At 36.8% G+C, this 13,079-nt stretch overlaps 1 protein-coding gene across 4 annotated transcripts in view; it reads left to right on the top strand.

Moving 5' to 3' along the window:
• LOC121294702 (E3 ubiquitin-protein ligase NEDD4-like) overlaps window positions 1-11,567 on the top strand; it is a 35,027-nt gene extending 23,460 nt beyond the window's left edge. For 3 of the 4 annotated variants that reach the window (XM_041218710.1, XM_041218711.1, XM_041218708.1), the window contains 17 exons: window positions 983-1,102; window positions 3,119-3,325; window positions 3,463-3,540; window positions 3,721-3,775; window positions 3,865-3,923; window positions 4,661-4,726; window positions 5,552-5,781; window positions 6,667-6,788; window positions 6,881-6,951; window positions 7,043-7,138; window positions 7,320-7,393; window positions 7,737-7,797; window positions 8,516-8,575; window positions 8,673-8,780; window positions 8,997-9,093; window positions 9,449-9,521; window positions 9,699-11,567. In XM_041218710.1, the coding sequence (XP_041074644.1) occupies window positions 983-1,102; window positions 3,119-3,325; window positions 3,463-3,540; window positions 3,721-3,775; window positions 3,865-3,923; window positions 4,661-4,726; window positions 5,552-5,781; window positions 6,667-6,788; window positions 6,881-6,951; window positions 7,043-7,138; window positions 7,320-7,393; window positions 7,737-7,797; window positions 8,516-8,575; window positions 8,673-8,780; window positions 8,997-9,093; window positions 9,449-9,521; window positions 9,699-9,801 (1,680 nt within the window). In that variant the 3' untranslated portion in view covers window positions 9,802-11,567. The remainder of the gene's footprint in view (window positions 1-982; window positions 1,103-3,118; window positions 3,326-3,462; window positions 3,541-3,720; window positions 3,776-3,864; window positions 3,924-4,660; window positions 4,727-5,551; window positions 5,782-6,666; window positions 6,789-6,880; window positions 6,952-7,042; window positions 7,139-7,319; window positions 7,394-7,736; window positions 7,798-8,515; window positions 8,576-8,672; window positions 8,781-8,996; window positions 9,094-9,448; window positions 9,522-9,698) is intronic. The other variant, XM_041218709.1, reaches the window with a different exon arrangement.
• Window positions 11,568-13,079: the final 1,512 nt, after the last annotated feature.

The following is a 13,079-nucleotide window of genomic DNA, read 5'->3' as shown; positions in this document are numbered from 1 at the left end:
CCATGAAATCATTGTCTAGTTTAGCCGCCACTTGATGGAAGTAACAACCAAGCGTGACACTTTTTAAAATTTCTTCACAATATGCAACCAGCTCTTGACGAAGAGAGACAGGTTTTTTTAAGTGTCTTTTCTTGCGTGTTTGTCAAAAATAAATCCCCATTTGGATGGGACAAAAACTCACCACATTCACTGGCCACCGCTGTGTGCTGCTGAGGATATCCAGAGAACTTTACTTCCATGTATTAAAACATGTGGACTTTTCTTCCACTGGCATATGAATTCAATGATAGATGGTGGTCTGAGTATGAAATGACCTGAGCTATTCACTGTAAGCCGGGGTATTTATGAGACATCCCATAATCCTGCGCTTGTTCAGAACAATTAGGCAGCATGTCTTCTTCTAAAGAGTTTCAAGCCACAAGTAGTTTGCTTATTTCATTTGTATTTCATGGTGCCTGATGCCGGAAGTCCTCTTTTAACACTGACATTCCCTATTTCAATTGGAGTAAATAATCACAACTTGTAATTTATCAGGTTCTGGTGCTTTTTTTTTTTAAAGTAGAGGCAGTTGTGTAATATTTCTCAAAGAGAAACCTACATTGGAATACATTTCTAAGGGGGTTGTCTGTGATGCTGAGTAGGTTGTTTCATGTGTTGAGTTTTATTCCCATCCGAAACGGGCTTCACCTGCACTGAAGGTTCATCTCTGGTTGTGCCTCGCATGAAAAGCAGGTTAAAATGCAACAAAAAAACAAAGAAACTTGAGATGGCATCTCTACACATTTAATTTAATTTGTATTTATTTTTTCTGTACAAAATCTGAAAATATCCCAAACAGCTGGGTTTTTTTTGTTGTTTTTTTTTGTTTGTTTTTCTTTTCAGTATGAATAGGGTGCACTGGTTTTGTGTTACTGCTGCTGTGTATTTCTGTTGTTGTTTATTTCAGTAATTTTATATTATTTGGGATGTTTCTCTTTGCTAGTTATTGCCCACTTCGTCAGGGCTGCCAGCAGGTTGGGAAGAAAAGCAAGATAGTAAAGGAAGAATATACTATGTAAATCATAACAGCAGAACAACTACATGGACGCGCCCGGTCATTCAGGTAGTATGCACTGTGCATCGTGCAAATTGATTTTACATTTTTAGAGCACATACCAGTGCAAGAATCGATATGGACACTAGATGGTTCAGTATATATAGTGCCGTGAAAAAGTGTTTGCCTCCTGTCTGATTTTCTGCATTTTTGTACATTTTTCACAAAGTTTGGTGCTTCTTTCATTTGTTTGGTGTGCAAGGTAATCAAACATGCAATTCAGGTGTGAAAAAGTTATTGCCCCCCTAGTTAACTCAATCCAATTAAAGGGATATTTAGGGTTAGCTTTTTGAATACTTTGGTTAACAATCAGGCCTGGTTTGGGCCAGCCCTGCCCAATATAAATCTGACTAACTTTGGCCCTTACCATCAGAGTGAAGTTGTCAGCACACAGGTTCTAGAGGCACATCATGCCACGATTAAAAGAAATTCCTGAAGACCTCCGGAAAAAAAGTTGTTGATGCCTATCAGTTTGGAAAGGGTTACAAAGCCATTTCTAAGGCTATGGGGCTCCACCAAACCACAGTCAGAGCCATATTGTCCAAATGGAGAAAGTTTTGCACAATAGTGAATGTTCCCAGGAGTGGCCGCCTACCAAAATCTCTCCCAAGAGCAAGGCGTAAAATCGTCCAGAAAGTCACAAAGAACTCTAGAACAACATCCAGGGATCTGCACGCCTCTCTCACCTTGGCTAAGGTCAGTGTTCATGACTCCCCCATCAGAAAGACACTGGGCAAAAATGGGTAGCAAGGCGGAAACCACTGCTTACTAAGAAGAACATGAATGCTCGTCTCAAGTTTGCCAAAAAGCACCTGGATGATAATCAAGAGTTCTGGAACAATGTTTCTATGGACAAATGGGTCAAAAGTGGAACTTTTTTAGCCAACATGGGCACCGTTATGTCTGGCGAAAACCAAACACTGCATTCCACAGTAAGCATGGTGGTAGTGTCATGATTTGGGGATGCTTTGCTTCAACAGGACCTGGACAAATTGCCATCACTGAAGGAACCATGAATTCTGCTGTGTATCAGAGAATTCTATAGGAGAATGTCAGGGCATCCGTCCGTGAGCTGAAGCGCAGCTTGTTCATGCAGCAAGACAATGATCCACAAGCAAGTCAACATCAGAATGGTTGAAGAACAAGAAATTTAAAGTTTTGGAATAGCCTAATCAAAGTCCAGACCTAAACCCCATTGAGATGTTGTGGCAGGACCTGAAATGAGAAGTTTATGCTTGAAAACCCACAAATGTCACTGAGTTGAAGCAGTTCTGCATGAAGGAGTGGACCAAACTTCCTCCACGGCGCTGTGAGAGACTGATCAATAACTACAGGAAGCGTTTGGTTGCAGTTATTGCTGCTAAAGGTGGCGTAACCAGTTATTGAGTCTAAGGGGGCGATTACTTTTTTCACACAGAGGCATTGGGTGTTGCATAACTTTCTATAATAAATAAATGAAATAAGTATCAAATTTTTGTGTTATTTGTTCACTCGGGGTCCCTTTTATCTAATATTAGATTTTGGTTGAAGATCTGACAACTTTCAGTGTCAGAAATATGCAAAAATGCAGAAAATCAGACAGGGGGCAAATACTTTTTCACGGCACTGTATTGTGCCTTGCAGTGAAACTGGCATCTTCTTATAAGGAAGAAAGAAGATGATTGAAACCAGAATTGGAGTTCAGTACTCAGTCAAAAACTCGTTTGACGCATCGTAAACCCCTGTCTGCGGCCTTGTTTTTTCCCCCAAGAAATTGAAAATTAATTTCCAATACTATAGAGATGAAGGACAAAACTGTAAAACTGTAGTATCGCACAATATACAGTACACTGCATAAAAGTGGGTTTACAGTAACATGGTGGCCTTCTCAGATTTCTATTTGTTTTATATTTTCTCTTTTATTTATGAACAGTGCTAAGGACAATTCACCTAGCCCTCTGAAAAAAGTAATGTGTACAATAAGTTGTTTTTTGATCCTGGGTAAAACATAATGTGCATTCACTGTCTGTTGTGTATTTCTGATAGACTACAATAGAAGCTGTGCAAGCCATGTCCTCCCAGGGTCCCGTCATGTACCACCCTCCTCAACCTTCTCCAGAAACTTCACCTCAGCATTCTCTGGCTCAAAAATCCAAATATGAAAGCGGATTCCTCCCTGCTGGCTGGGAATTGCGTAGTGCACCCAATGGCAGACCCTTCTTTATTGATCACAATACAAAAACCACCACGTGGGTAGGTGACCTTCAAGAACAGAACTCCTGTACTCCTAGAAGAGCTTGTTTGTAAAACATTTTTAAGAGCTTCCATACTGTTAACAAAAAATGACATTCCATTTCCCAATCCATTCCTTGTTGTTTGCATCCCAATAGGAGGATCCAAGATTAAAAATTCCAGTTCAGATGAGAAGGCGACCGTCCTTGGATCCTACAGACCTTGGGCCGCTTCCAGTAAGCCTTGCGTGTTATTGACAAACCTTTCATTTGTATTTTAACGAATACATAGAAAAATGATTTACTGATATCCATAAATTTTACATTAACAATATAAGTGTGTGTTCCTGATTTGTACTTCATGATGATTTACTATACTTGGGTAAAGCTTGGTTTACCTTGGCTTTTCTTTTGTAGCCCGGATGGGAGGAGAGAGTTCATACGGATGGCAGAATATTCTACATTGATCATAGTATGTATATTATGTTGTAAAAAATGACAATACATTGTTATCAGCCTCTCCAGTAGGTTATCATCTAATATTGTTTTAATAATTTATAGACACCAAAGCTACACAGTGGGAAGATCCACGGCTACAGAATGCAGCAATAACTGGACCTGTAAGTGTAATTATGTTTACTGTACATTGTGTCAATGCTGATTTGTAGTTAGAGTGATTTTTCTCAACCGCTTTGTTTAAAGTGTGTCATGTTTAAGAAACTGAATTACACTAATTGGTTTAATATGACATTTTATTGTGTTTCTTTTATATATATGTGTGTGTGTGTGTGTGTATGTATATATATATATATATATATATATATATATATATATATATATATTGATATAAAGAGGAAGGCTATAGTGGAAAATTATTGACCCAAAGCCACAGGAGGTAACAATAGTCTTCCTGAGGGGCATTTAATTTTCCACTAGGGCTGAGTCTGCAGTACATATTTAATATATGAACCAGTCAAGGTAAGTACAACTTTATATATTATGTTTAAATATAGCTGATACAGCATAAGTAAATAAATAAATAACAGAAAATGTTTTTGAAGTTCATACCACAAAGTCTTTTTGACACCTGGCTCTCCGTGTGGCTTGCAGGCTTCTGCGTAATCCCAGCCGTCATATTTGTTTACATCGTCGAGTCTGAAAACAGTGACAGTGATGTTTTAATCACCATTTCAGTGTTTGAAGCATCTTGTTTTTACAGTATGTTTTGTAATTCATTTTCTGTTAAATTACAGAATCAGTGTTCAAGATATAGATAGAAAGATATAATTTTACAGAATAACAACATGTATCACCTCATTTTGTCAGCACGTTTATACAATGTACTTTCTTTTCGTAGGCTGTGCCTTATTCCAGGGATTATAAACAGAAGTACGAGTACTTCAGCAAAAAGATGAAGAAACCAGTAAGCTATAATTATAATACACAACAAAATTACAGTTTGCTCTAATTTTGTAAAGCCTGACGTTTAGATACACCAGACGCTGTTTTAACAGTCCACAACAGGCCTCTTTCAGGGCTTTGATTTACAGTTTCTGTAATCTATTCAAGATTATGAAATGCTGCAACTTTTTCAATTTGTTTCTGTTTATATATGTTAACTTGGCTGTGATCATGGCAGTTATTATAAGAAGACAGTATTTTTCATGTTAAGTTAATGCTGCTGTTCTCTTTTTTTTAATTTTTTTTATTAAATTTAGTTACCCTCGTTTTACTCCCCAATTTGGTATGCCCAATTATCATCTGCATCCTCGGCTTACCACTTGCAATCCCCCTGCCAAGTCGGGGAACGGAGGCTGGAGCAGGCGTCCTCCAAAATGTGCTCCTGCCAATCCATCATTTTTCGTGCTGTGGATCTACAGCGAGGCCACCAGACCCATAGTGCTGGAGGACAACACAAGTCTGGAGGCTCCACTGCAGACCTGCAGGCGCCCTATCGGCCACAGGGGTCGCTGCTGTGCAGTGAGCCGTGGATTCCCCTGCCAACCTAAGCCCTCCCTACCCGGGCAGCATTCAGCCAATTGTGCGCTGCCCCTAGGAACTCCTGGTCACGGTCAGCTGTGACATAGCCTGTACTCGAACATGCGATCCCCAGGCTATAGGGCACATCCACGTGGAGCGCCTTTGCTGGATGTGCCACTCGGAAGCCCCAATGCTGTTCTTTTTAATGGTCTAATAAAGATATATTTTTTTTTAGTTCCTCAGCTCTAATATCGGATGTATTTTTCAGGCTGATATTCCTAACCGTTTTGAAATGAAGCTGCGGCGAAATGCTATCCTGGAAGACTCCTACAGGAAACTGCTGCCTGTCAAGAGAGCAGACTTCCTCAAAGCACGGCTGTGGATTGAATTTGAGAATGAAAAGGGCCTGGATTATGGAGGTGTTGCCAGGGAATGGTTCTTCCTTATTTCCAAAGAAATGTTCAATCCCTATTATGGACTGTTTGAATATTCAGCTACGTAAGTAGAGGAATTCATGTTGTTAAAGTCATTTTCATTTCTGTTAAAAGTGTTAATTTTTAGTTTTTTACATGGACAAAAGGTACATTTTCAAGCAACAGTTACAGTAGCAATTTAAAACTAATCACAGTTAAGTTTGTTGGCCTGATAAGTAGGGCGTCTGATTTTCAGGTTTTACCAGAATTTAACTCTATTTAATCCCTCCCCCCACCACTGAATGCTTTTTTTCTGCATTTGGGTTAAATCCGAAAACTCCCTGAATAGACACATACTATAAATGAATAAATGCATATGTAGTTGTCTGTGATTCAATTGCAACAGAGCAGAACTGGTGCCGATGACGGTAAGCTGATTCACCTATTAGAAAACTGTGGCTTCTTAGTGTGTGTGTGTGTGTGTGTGTGTGTGTGTGTGTGTGTGTGTGTATATATATATATATATATATATATATATATATATATATATATATATATATATATATATATATACAGCAATGTAGCTTTAAGGTTTTTGCTTTTTTTGCACACTTTTCTTCCCAGTTATTTTGTTTTATGAGTATGTGTTTAAGCCAAGAGCATGTATCAGTAACAGTCAGTCATTTCTCTTTATAAAACAGCATGGAATAAAGTTGTTTAGTTTCCCTTGTGCAATTATACTTGCAACTCCACTACAAAATAAAACTTGATTGGAATGGAGAAATGCCTCCATAAGTGTGTGTGAGAGTGAGAGTCAAAAGTTTGCATACCCCAGTGTGTGGATATGAATGAATATGTCTAATTTTAACATGTACGATTTATGGATGCAGGTCGTGGTTATCTTGTTTGTGACTTGGTTCTAATTATTTCTAATATTTATTGAGGTTAAACAGTGGAATTCTTTTCACAGTGATAACTACACCCTACAGATTAACCCCAATTCTGGTTTGTGCAACGAAGATCACTTATCTTATTTCAAGTTTATCGGACGAGTTGCTGGAATGGCCGTTTACCATGGGAAGCTACTGGATGGTAAGCAATCTGTAATTTCTAGATGACTTTAAAAATCATGGGGGGGGGGGGTGGAGAAAAAGGTGGTTTATGCATCAGTTTGTTTTCAACAGCGTTCTTCATTCGGCCTTTCTATAAGATGATGCTGCAGAAGCCAATAACGCTGCAGGATATGGAATCGGTGGTAAGTTTCATTATCTCTCTGGCTGTTCCGTGCATTCATTCAAGTATCGCCTAGAACAATAACTCAGATGTATGTTTTCATTTTTGTACAGGACAATGAATACTTCAATTCACTGAAGTGGATTCTGGAAAATGATCCCACTGAGCTGGACCTCAGATTCACAGTGGATGAGGAGCTCTTTGGGCAGGTGTGTTGACCACATTCAATGATATCATAGCTGAACTACATGCTAATGCACTACGTGTTAAGTTTGGTGTACTTTTTAAATGATCATAGTTTTATTTACTTTTACAATAACCCCCCCCAGCTGTAGAGACCAGTAACAGAGAGGCCCCCAGTTGAACACAAGTTTCTTTGTTCTCTTTCAGACTCATCAGCATGAGCTAAAACTGGGTGGATCAGACATTGTGGTCACAAATAAGAACAAGAAAGAGTATATCCAGTAAGTACCATTCAGTAGTTTACCATTGAGAATCATAACAATATGTGTTCAGCTGTATTTTAAAATACACATTTTGTATGGAATATGGGATATGGAAATAAAGAATCCTTGTGGAAATGCTGACCCTGCTTTGGATTGAAAATGCCTTGCAATCAGATCTTCAGACCTGATTTAGCCTGTATACTAGAACCTTCATGATACGATTGCTGTGTTGGCTTGCATGCTGGATTGAGTATTTTCTGTCTGCATCTGTAATTGCTTTAGCCAGGTTGAGACAATTGGACGGTCGGCTTTGTTTCTTGCTTTTTGTTTGCTTTTTAATAACTGACATTATCTTTGATAGCCTGGTTATCCAATGGAGATTTGTGAACAGAGTACAGCAGCAGATGTCAGCCTTCAAGGAGGTCAGTAATAAAACTGTGCAATACTGGAATATCTTTACATGGCTCTCATTATAGTCTGAATCATTTTCACTTTTCACAAGATTTATTAAAAAACGAAATTTAAAATGTTCTGTGGTTGGCTATACAAATGTTCTGAAAAAAAAAAATCTATACTGTTCCATTTTTTACCACTAGATGGCAACTTCTTGTTGGTTTATCCCCTATTGGGGATGCATATACAGTATTCTGAAGATATACAGTGATACCTGTCAGTCTGTCTTTGAGTATATCACCATTATATTTGTATCTAGAACTGCTTATGTAATTGAGCTAAAAATTGGTTAGGACATTCTGTATAATAAGTTGGAATATAAGAATGTCGCGTTATATTGAGGAACCTTGTCCTGTCTGTCCATCTATACGTTTGTCACTTTTACATACACATGTTGGATGTAGGTCATGGGGATGTTATTTTTCATACAATCATAAGCCATGAAGGGAGGTGTATGTTACTAGATTAACTTGTAAAATTACAAGTGTAGCTGCCCCCTGATTTTGTAGCACCCCTAACTAACATTATTAAACTTGCTTCAATGTATAATAACCGTAGCTTATAAGAATGTATCCTAGTTCAGCATGGAGTGCTGGGAATTCTAACTGCATTCCGCTCTGTATGATCTATTGTATTAACCCATGCAAATCCATATATCCTAATTTTACTTTTTTGTTTTATTTTCAGGGATTTTATGAATTGGTACCTCTGGATCTCATCAAAATATTTGATGAAAATGAATTGGAGGTATATGTGTAACCTATTGTGTTTTAAGAATGTGTTGTATATGATATTGTTGTTGGGATTATAGTATCACTCACTTCATTATTTGTGTTCTGTGAAGCTGTTAATGTGTGGACTTGGAGATGTTGATGTGAATGACTGGAGGGAAAACACTAAATACAAGAATGGCTACTGTACAACACAACCTGTCATACAGTGGTTCTGGAAGGTAAACCTTGATGGTTTTTTTCTTTTTCTTAAAACTTTGATGTCTGTTTATTTGAAGTGGGGCACATGAGTAAAAGCAGTGTTTAATCGTCGAAAGACCCTTTTGTCTCATGGGAACTAGCCACGACAGAGTATCATTTGGTGAAAAATTGTTAAGTATGAACTATACAGATACACGTTTAAACTAGACAAAATGTTTGGCCCTTTCATCTTTTAGACGGTGCTACTAATGGATGCAGAAAAGCGCATCCGACTGCTGCAGTTTGTCACTGGCACCTCTCGAGTGCCCATGAATGGCTTTGCAGAGTTGTATGGTAAGCTGAATTAACTCTCCTCTGGAAAATTACCAAGTAAAATGTGCTGGCTTTCTGAAACTAGTCCATTTATCACAGACCCAATGTTTGAGCCACTGTAAAGTATATTTAGAACAGTATATAATCTACCTCTCTGCTTCAATAGTGCAACTTAAACATTCCTATACAGTAAATAGCACTATCCAGTATATTGGAAATGACCAGTATTGTTAGCTTTCATTTTTGGCCCTGCATTATGCAAGTACTTTAAATAAACGGCTTATAAGAAAGAAAAAATATTAGCACAACAATGGGTATTTTTTCTCCTTGTTCCTCTACCAATATATGCAAGAGCTAACTGTTTTGTATGATGTAGGATCTAATGGACCACAGTTATTTACCATTGAACAGTGGGGAACACCAGACAAACTACCTAGAGCTCACACTTGGTAAGTTAAAAGCTAGTAGAAACAATTCGATCTTTATCTTTCTCATTACCGCTTTATAACTACAATATATTACTGTGTGTGTGTGTGTGTGTGTTTATATAATATATATATATATATATATATATATATATATATATATATATATATATATATATATATATATATATATATTTTCAGCTTCAACCGTTTGGATTTGCCTCCATATGAATCATTTGAGGATTTGCGAGAGAAACTTCACATCGCAATAGAAAATGCACAGGGATTTGATGGAGTGGATTAGGAGGAGTCAAGGTGGCCCGTGCCTCAGATATCTATCAGCCTAATCGCCATTGAAATAACTAACGAAACCCTCTATAAAAGATGATTCAGCAGTGTACTGGTACTCAGGACAGAGAATCGTTATTAGGGACTTGATTTTTCAAATTCCGGAAAATAAAGGCACCAAGAGTTTAAAAGCAACTTTCAACTTATTTGTGTTTCTATGATTTCCTGGAAATTGTCCATTTTTTTTTTTTTTTCTATTATTATTTTATTCCGAGTGGAAATAATAACTAAGATTTTATTTAGATTTCAGTGAAGAATCTGTATGAAGTTTACAAACTTTACTGTTTGTAAAATACACAGGTCTGGTAGGTGCAAGGTAATCAGTACATCCTTTCATCCTTTTAAATGTGTTTTTCAAGTTAGGGAATGTTAACATATGTATTTTTTTGATGACTTTGTCTATACAAGATGTAAGCCATACTTTCTCATACTGACTGCTTTGCTTTTAAACATGTTTTCATGCATGGAATTCAGGGTTCATTATAGGCTTCATACGTATCATGTTATATTCCTTACCTGCTCCTGGTTAATGGGTGTTTGTTAGGGATGGCACCTCAAAATATTCCAACTGATAGTCTTTTCTCTTCATTGAACCATCTTTTTGGGGGTAAATTACATTACTAGGTTACTTTAAGAGCATATCTGTTCATTGTTGTAGCTGTAATGTTTACGGGCACCCAAAGGGTGCAGTTAGTGGCTTTCAGGGGGCGGGCAGGTTTACTAGTTGTATTTCTTTTCCCTCGGTATTAAGTAATTCAACCCTAACCCTTGTGCTTGCAACAAGATATGTGTTATACCTTTTCTTAAATGCAATTATGTGACGAGGACCTTACAGTTTAAATATACAGATGGTAAATATTTTATGCATAGTAAGTGGAGTGAAAGGTTTATTTTACTGTAAAGTTAGATCGTTTTGTATGCCTGTAGCTGGAATAACTGCTCTTATTCTACACAGGAGCGGATAGCTTTTGTTTTCCCTTCTCATAATTACACCACACAAAAGTTACATTGTGTTTCATTTTTGTTTTAAAAATAGAGTATGCCCAAGTGTGTTGTCGTTGTGTTTTTACCATTCTGAAATCGTTTTTGAATGATTCGCAATGCAAATAAGTTTACAGTGTCTAATATGTTTACAAGCAACTCTCCCAAAAACTATAAGCGCTCTTACTTGTGTTTTTAATTACTTTATTATTATTATTATTATTATTATTATTATTATTATGAATGAGTAAAATAACACACTGTTTGGTTCCATTATAATTCACGAGCACTTTCATTTTACATTTTCTTACGTTGGTCTGTAAATTATTTGTTGTCTTAATGTATATATTGCACATGTTTAATTATTCATTTGGCTTATCATTACTCCTACCAGAATATTTAGTTTTGTAAAACATTATTTAGGACTAACACAGTAACTTTCTGAGTAGAGACTGTATGTAAGAGATGAGTAGATTTACATTGAAACATTCTTGAATATTTATGCACATCATGTAACTTTTCTCCGAGCATAGTTTACAAGAGGTAGACTGTTTAAATTGCAATGCCTTTAATATTTGTAACTGTAAATAGATATATCTCAATTACCGCTTTGGTTATCAAGGGATCTTATAACTGTCCTGTAAGATTTAAAAAAAATAAATAAATGTGTAAATATCACAAAAGTGTTTATTACAGTATATAAAGTGATATTCTGTCTGACAAAATAAAGATGAATTCTAATTGAGTCTCTGTGTGTTTGTATAGCAGATATTACACAGAACGGTTCATCATATAGAAAGAAACACACATTACCCAGAACATGTTCTATATATGTATGGGATACTTTTGAAATCAAACATGCAAAACAACTTCATAAGCATACCCTCCACACGTGTGATGTTTTGCAGCTATGTGGCCACAAATTGCTTCTCCAGTCATTTCCAAGTGATGAATTCCTTCCCATGTGTTAGATTAGAACCTACGGTGTACATCACTAAATAATAAGTAGCAGTGACCAGGATCAGCCACTAGAGGGCGGTGGTTCTGCTGTACAGGTAAGAAAAAGGATGTTTTGTGGGAAGAAAAGCATTTTTGCGCCATGTGATTGATGTACTGTATTGGTAGATGTTTCGTAAGAAAAAAAAAAAAACCTGGGAAATATTAGTCTTGATTAACTATTATTATTTTTTAAAGGTAATTTACTCAATCATGTAGTTTCATACACAAATTGTACTAATTTTTAGACATGTATGTTTTGGTTAAGTACTTTATCAGTGTCAGAATAATGTTTTAAAAATGTATGTATGTATTTATTTATTTATTTAATGCTTAATAGGTTTGTTAGGTTTAGTACAGATACCACTGAGAGGTCCCAAGGGCTGCTTTTTTCGCCGGTGAACCCTTGGAATTATTTCAACATTTTACAATACTAGTCACTAACGCAAGGTGGCAGAATTTTCTTAACAATTTGCAATGATGGTGTTTCTCTATTGTTTTAGTAATTAAAAAATAGATGCTGTAGTAAATTACCTTTCTCTGTTGAATTCAATAGCAGATTACAGCACTAACATAGAGAACTGTTTTAAATAATAATAATAATAATAATTGATACTCACCGTCAGCATAGTTAAAATGCGCGTCATTTCGACTATTCCCCCCTAATGCTTCTCCATTTATTCATATCGAGCTATACCAGAAACCACAACCTCTCAAAATTACTTCAGCCGCTGTGTTACCCAAGGGTAATGTAGGACTATTAATATTTTAATAATGGTATAGCAATTTGCTGGTAAAGAGGCCACATATATCCTAGAAACAAAGACCATTCCGTTAACGCTACAGATTTATTTTAATAATCGAGGGCAAGGCGAATTACATCACTTTATACTGGAGATATATGTGATTTTTCTACGCGTCCGAATTGGTAGAATGCAACATTTTACTAGAAACACTGCGAGTCATGTGCGAGTGTGGTTACCTTGTTTTGCACGCAATCGTTTCCCTGCGGTTAAGCTGGCGCTTAAGGGATGGGATATAACACATTAACATGTTCACCCTTCACTGACGTTTTCATTTCCACTAAATTAGATTGAATGTAACTCGGTTCACGCTTGCATCTATTTGATGCACTTTCCTTTCAGTGTGAAACAGTAGGAGGTTCGTAAATGCATTCACGCCCGAAAATAAACTTTTTTTTTACAACCCAATTTTACACCAAAACCAAACATCTTAAAACAGCTTCGACCTAAATAA

The sequence above is a fragment of the Polyodon spathula genome, chromosome 19 (genome assembly GCF_017654505.1).
Source record: "Polyodon spathula isolate WHYD16114869_AA chromosome 19, ASM1765450v1, whole genome shotgun sequence".
NCBI classification, from domain to species: Eukaryota; Metazoa; Chordata; class Actinopteri; order Acipenseriformes; family Polyodontidae; genus Polyodon; species Polyodon spathula.
This window is presented reverse-complemented; position numbering and strand designations above follow the sequence as displayed.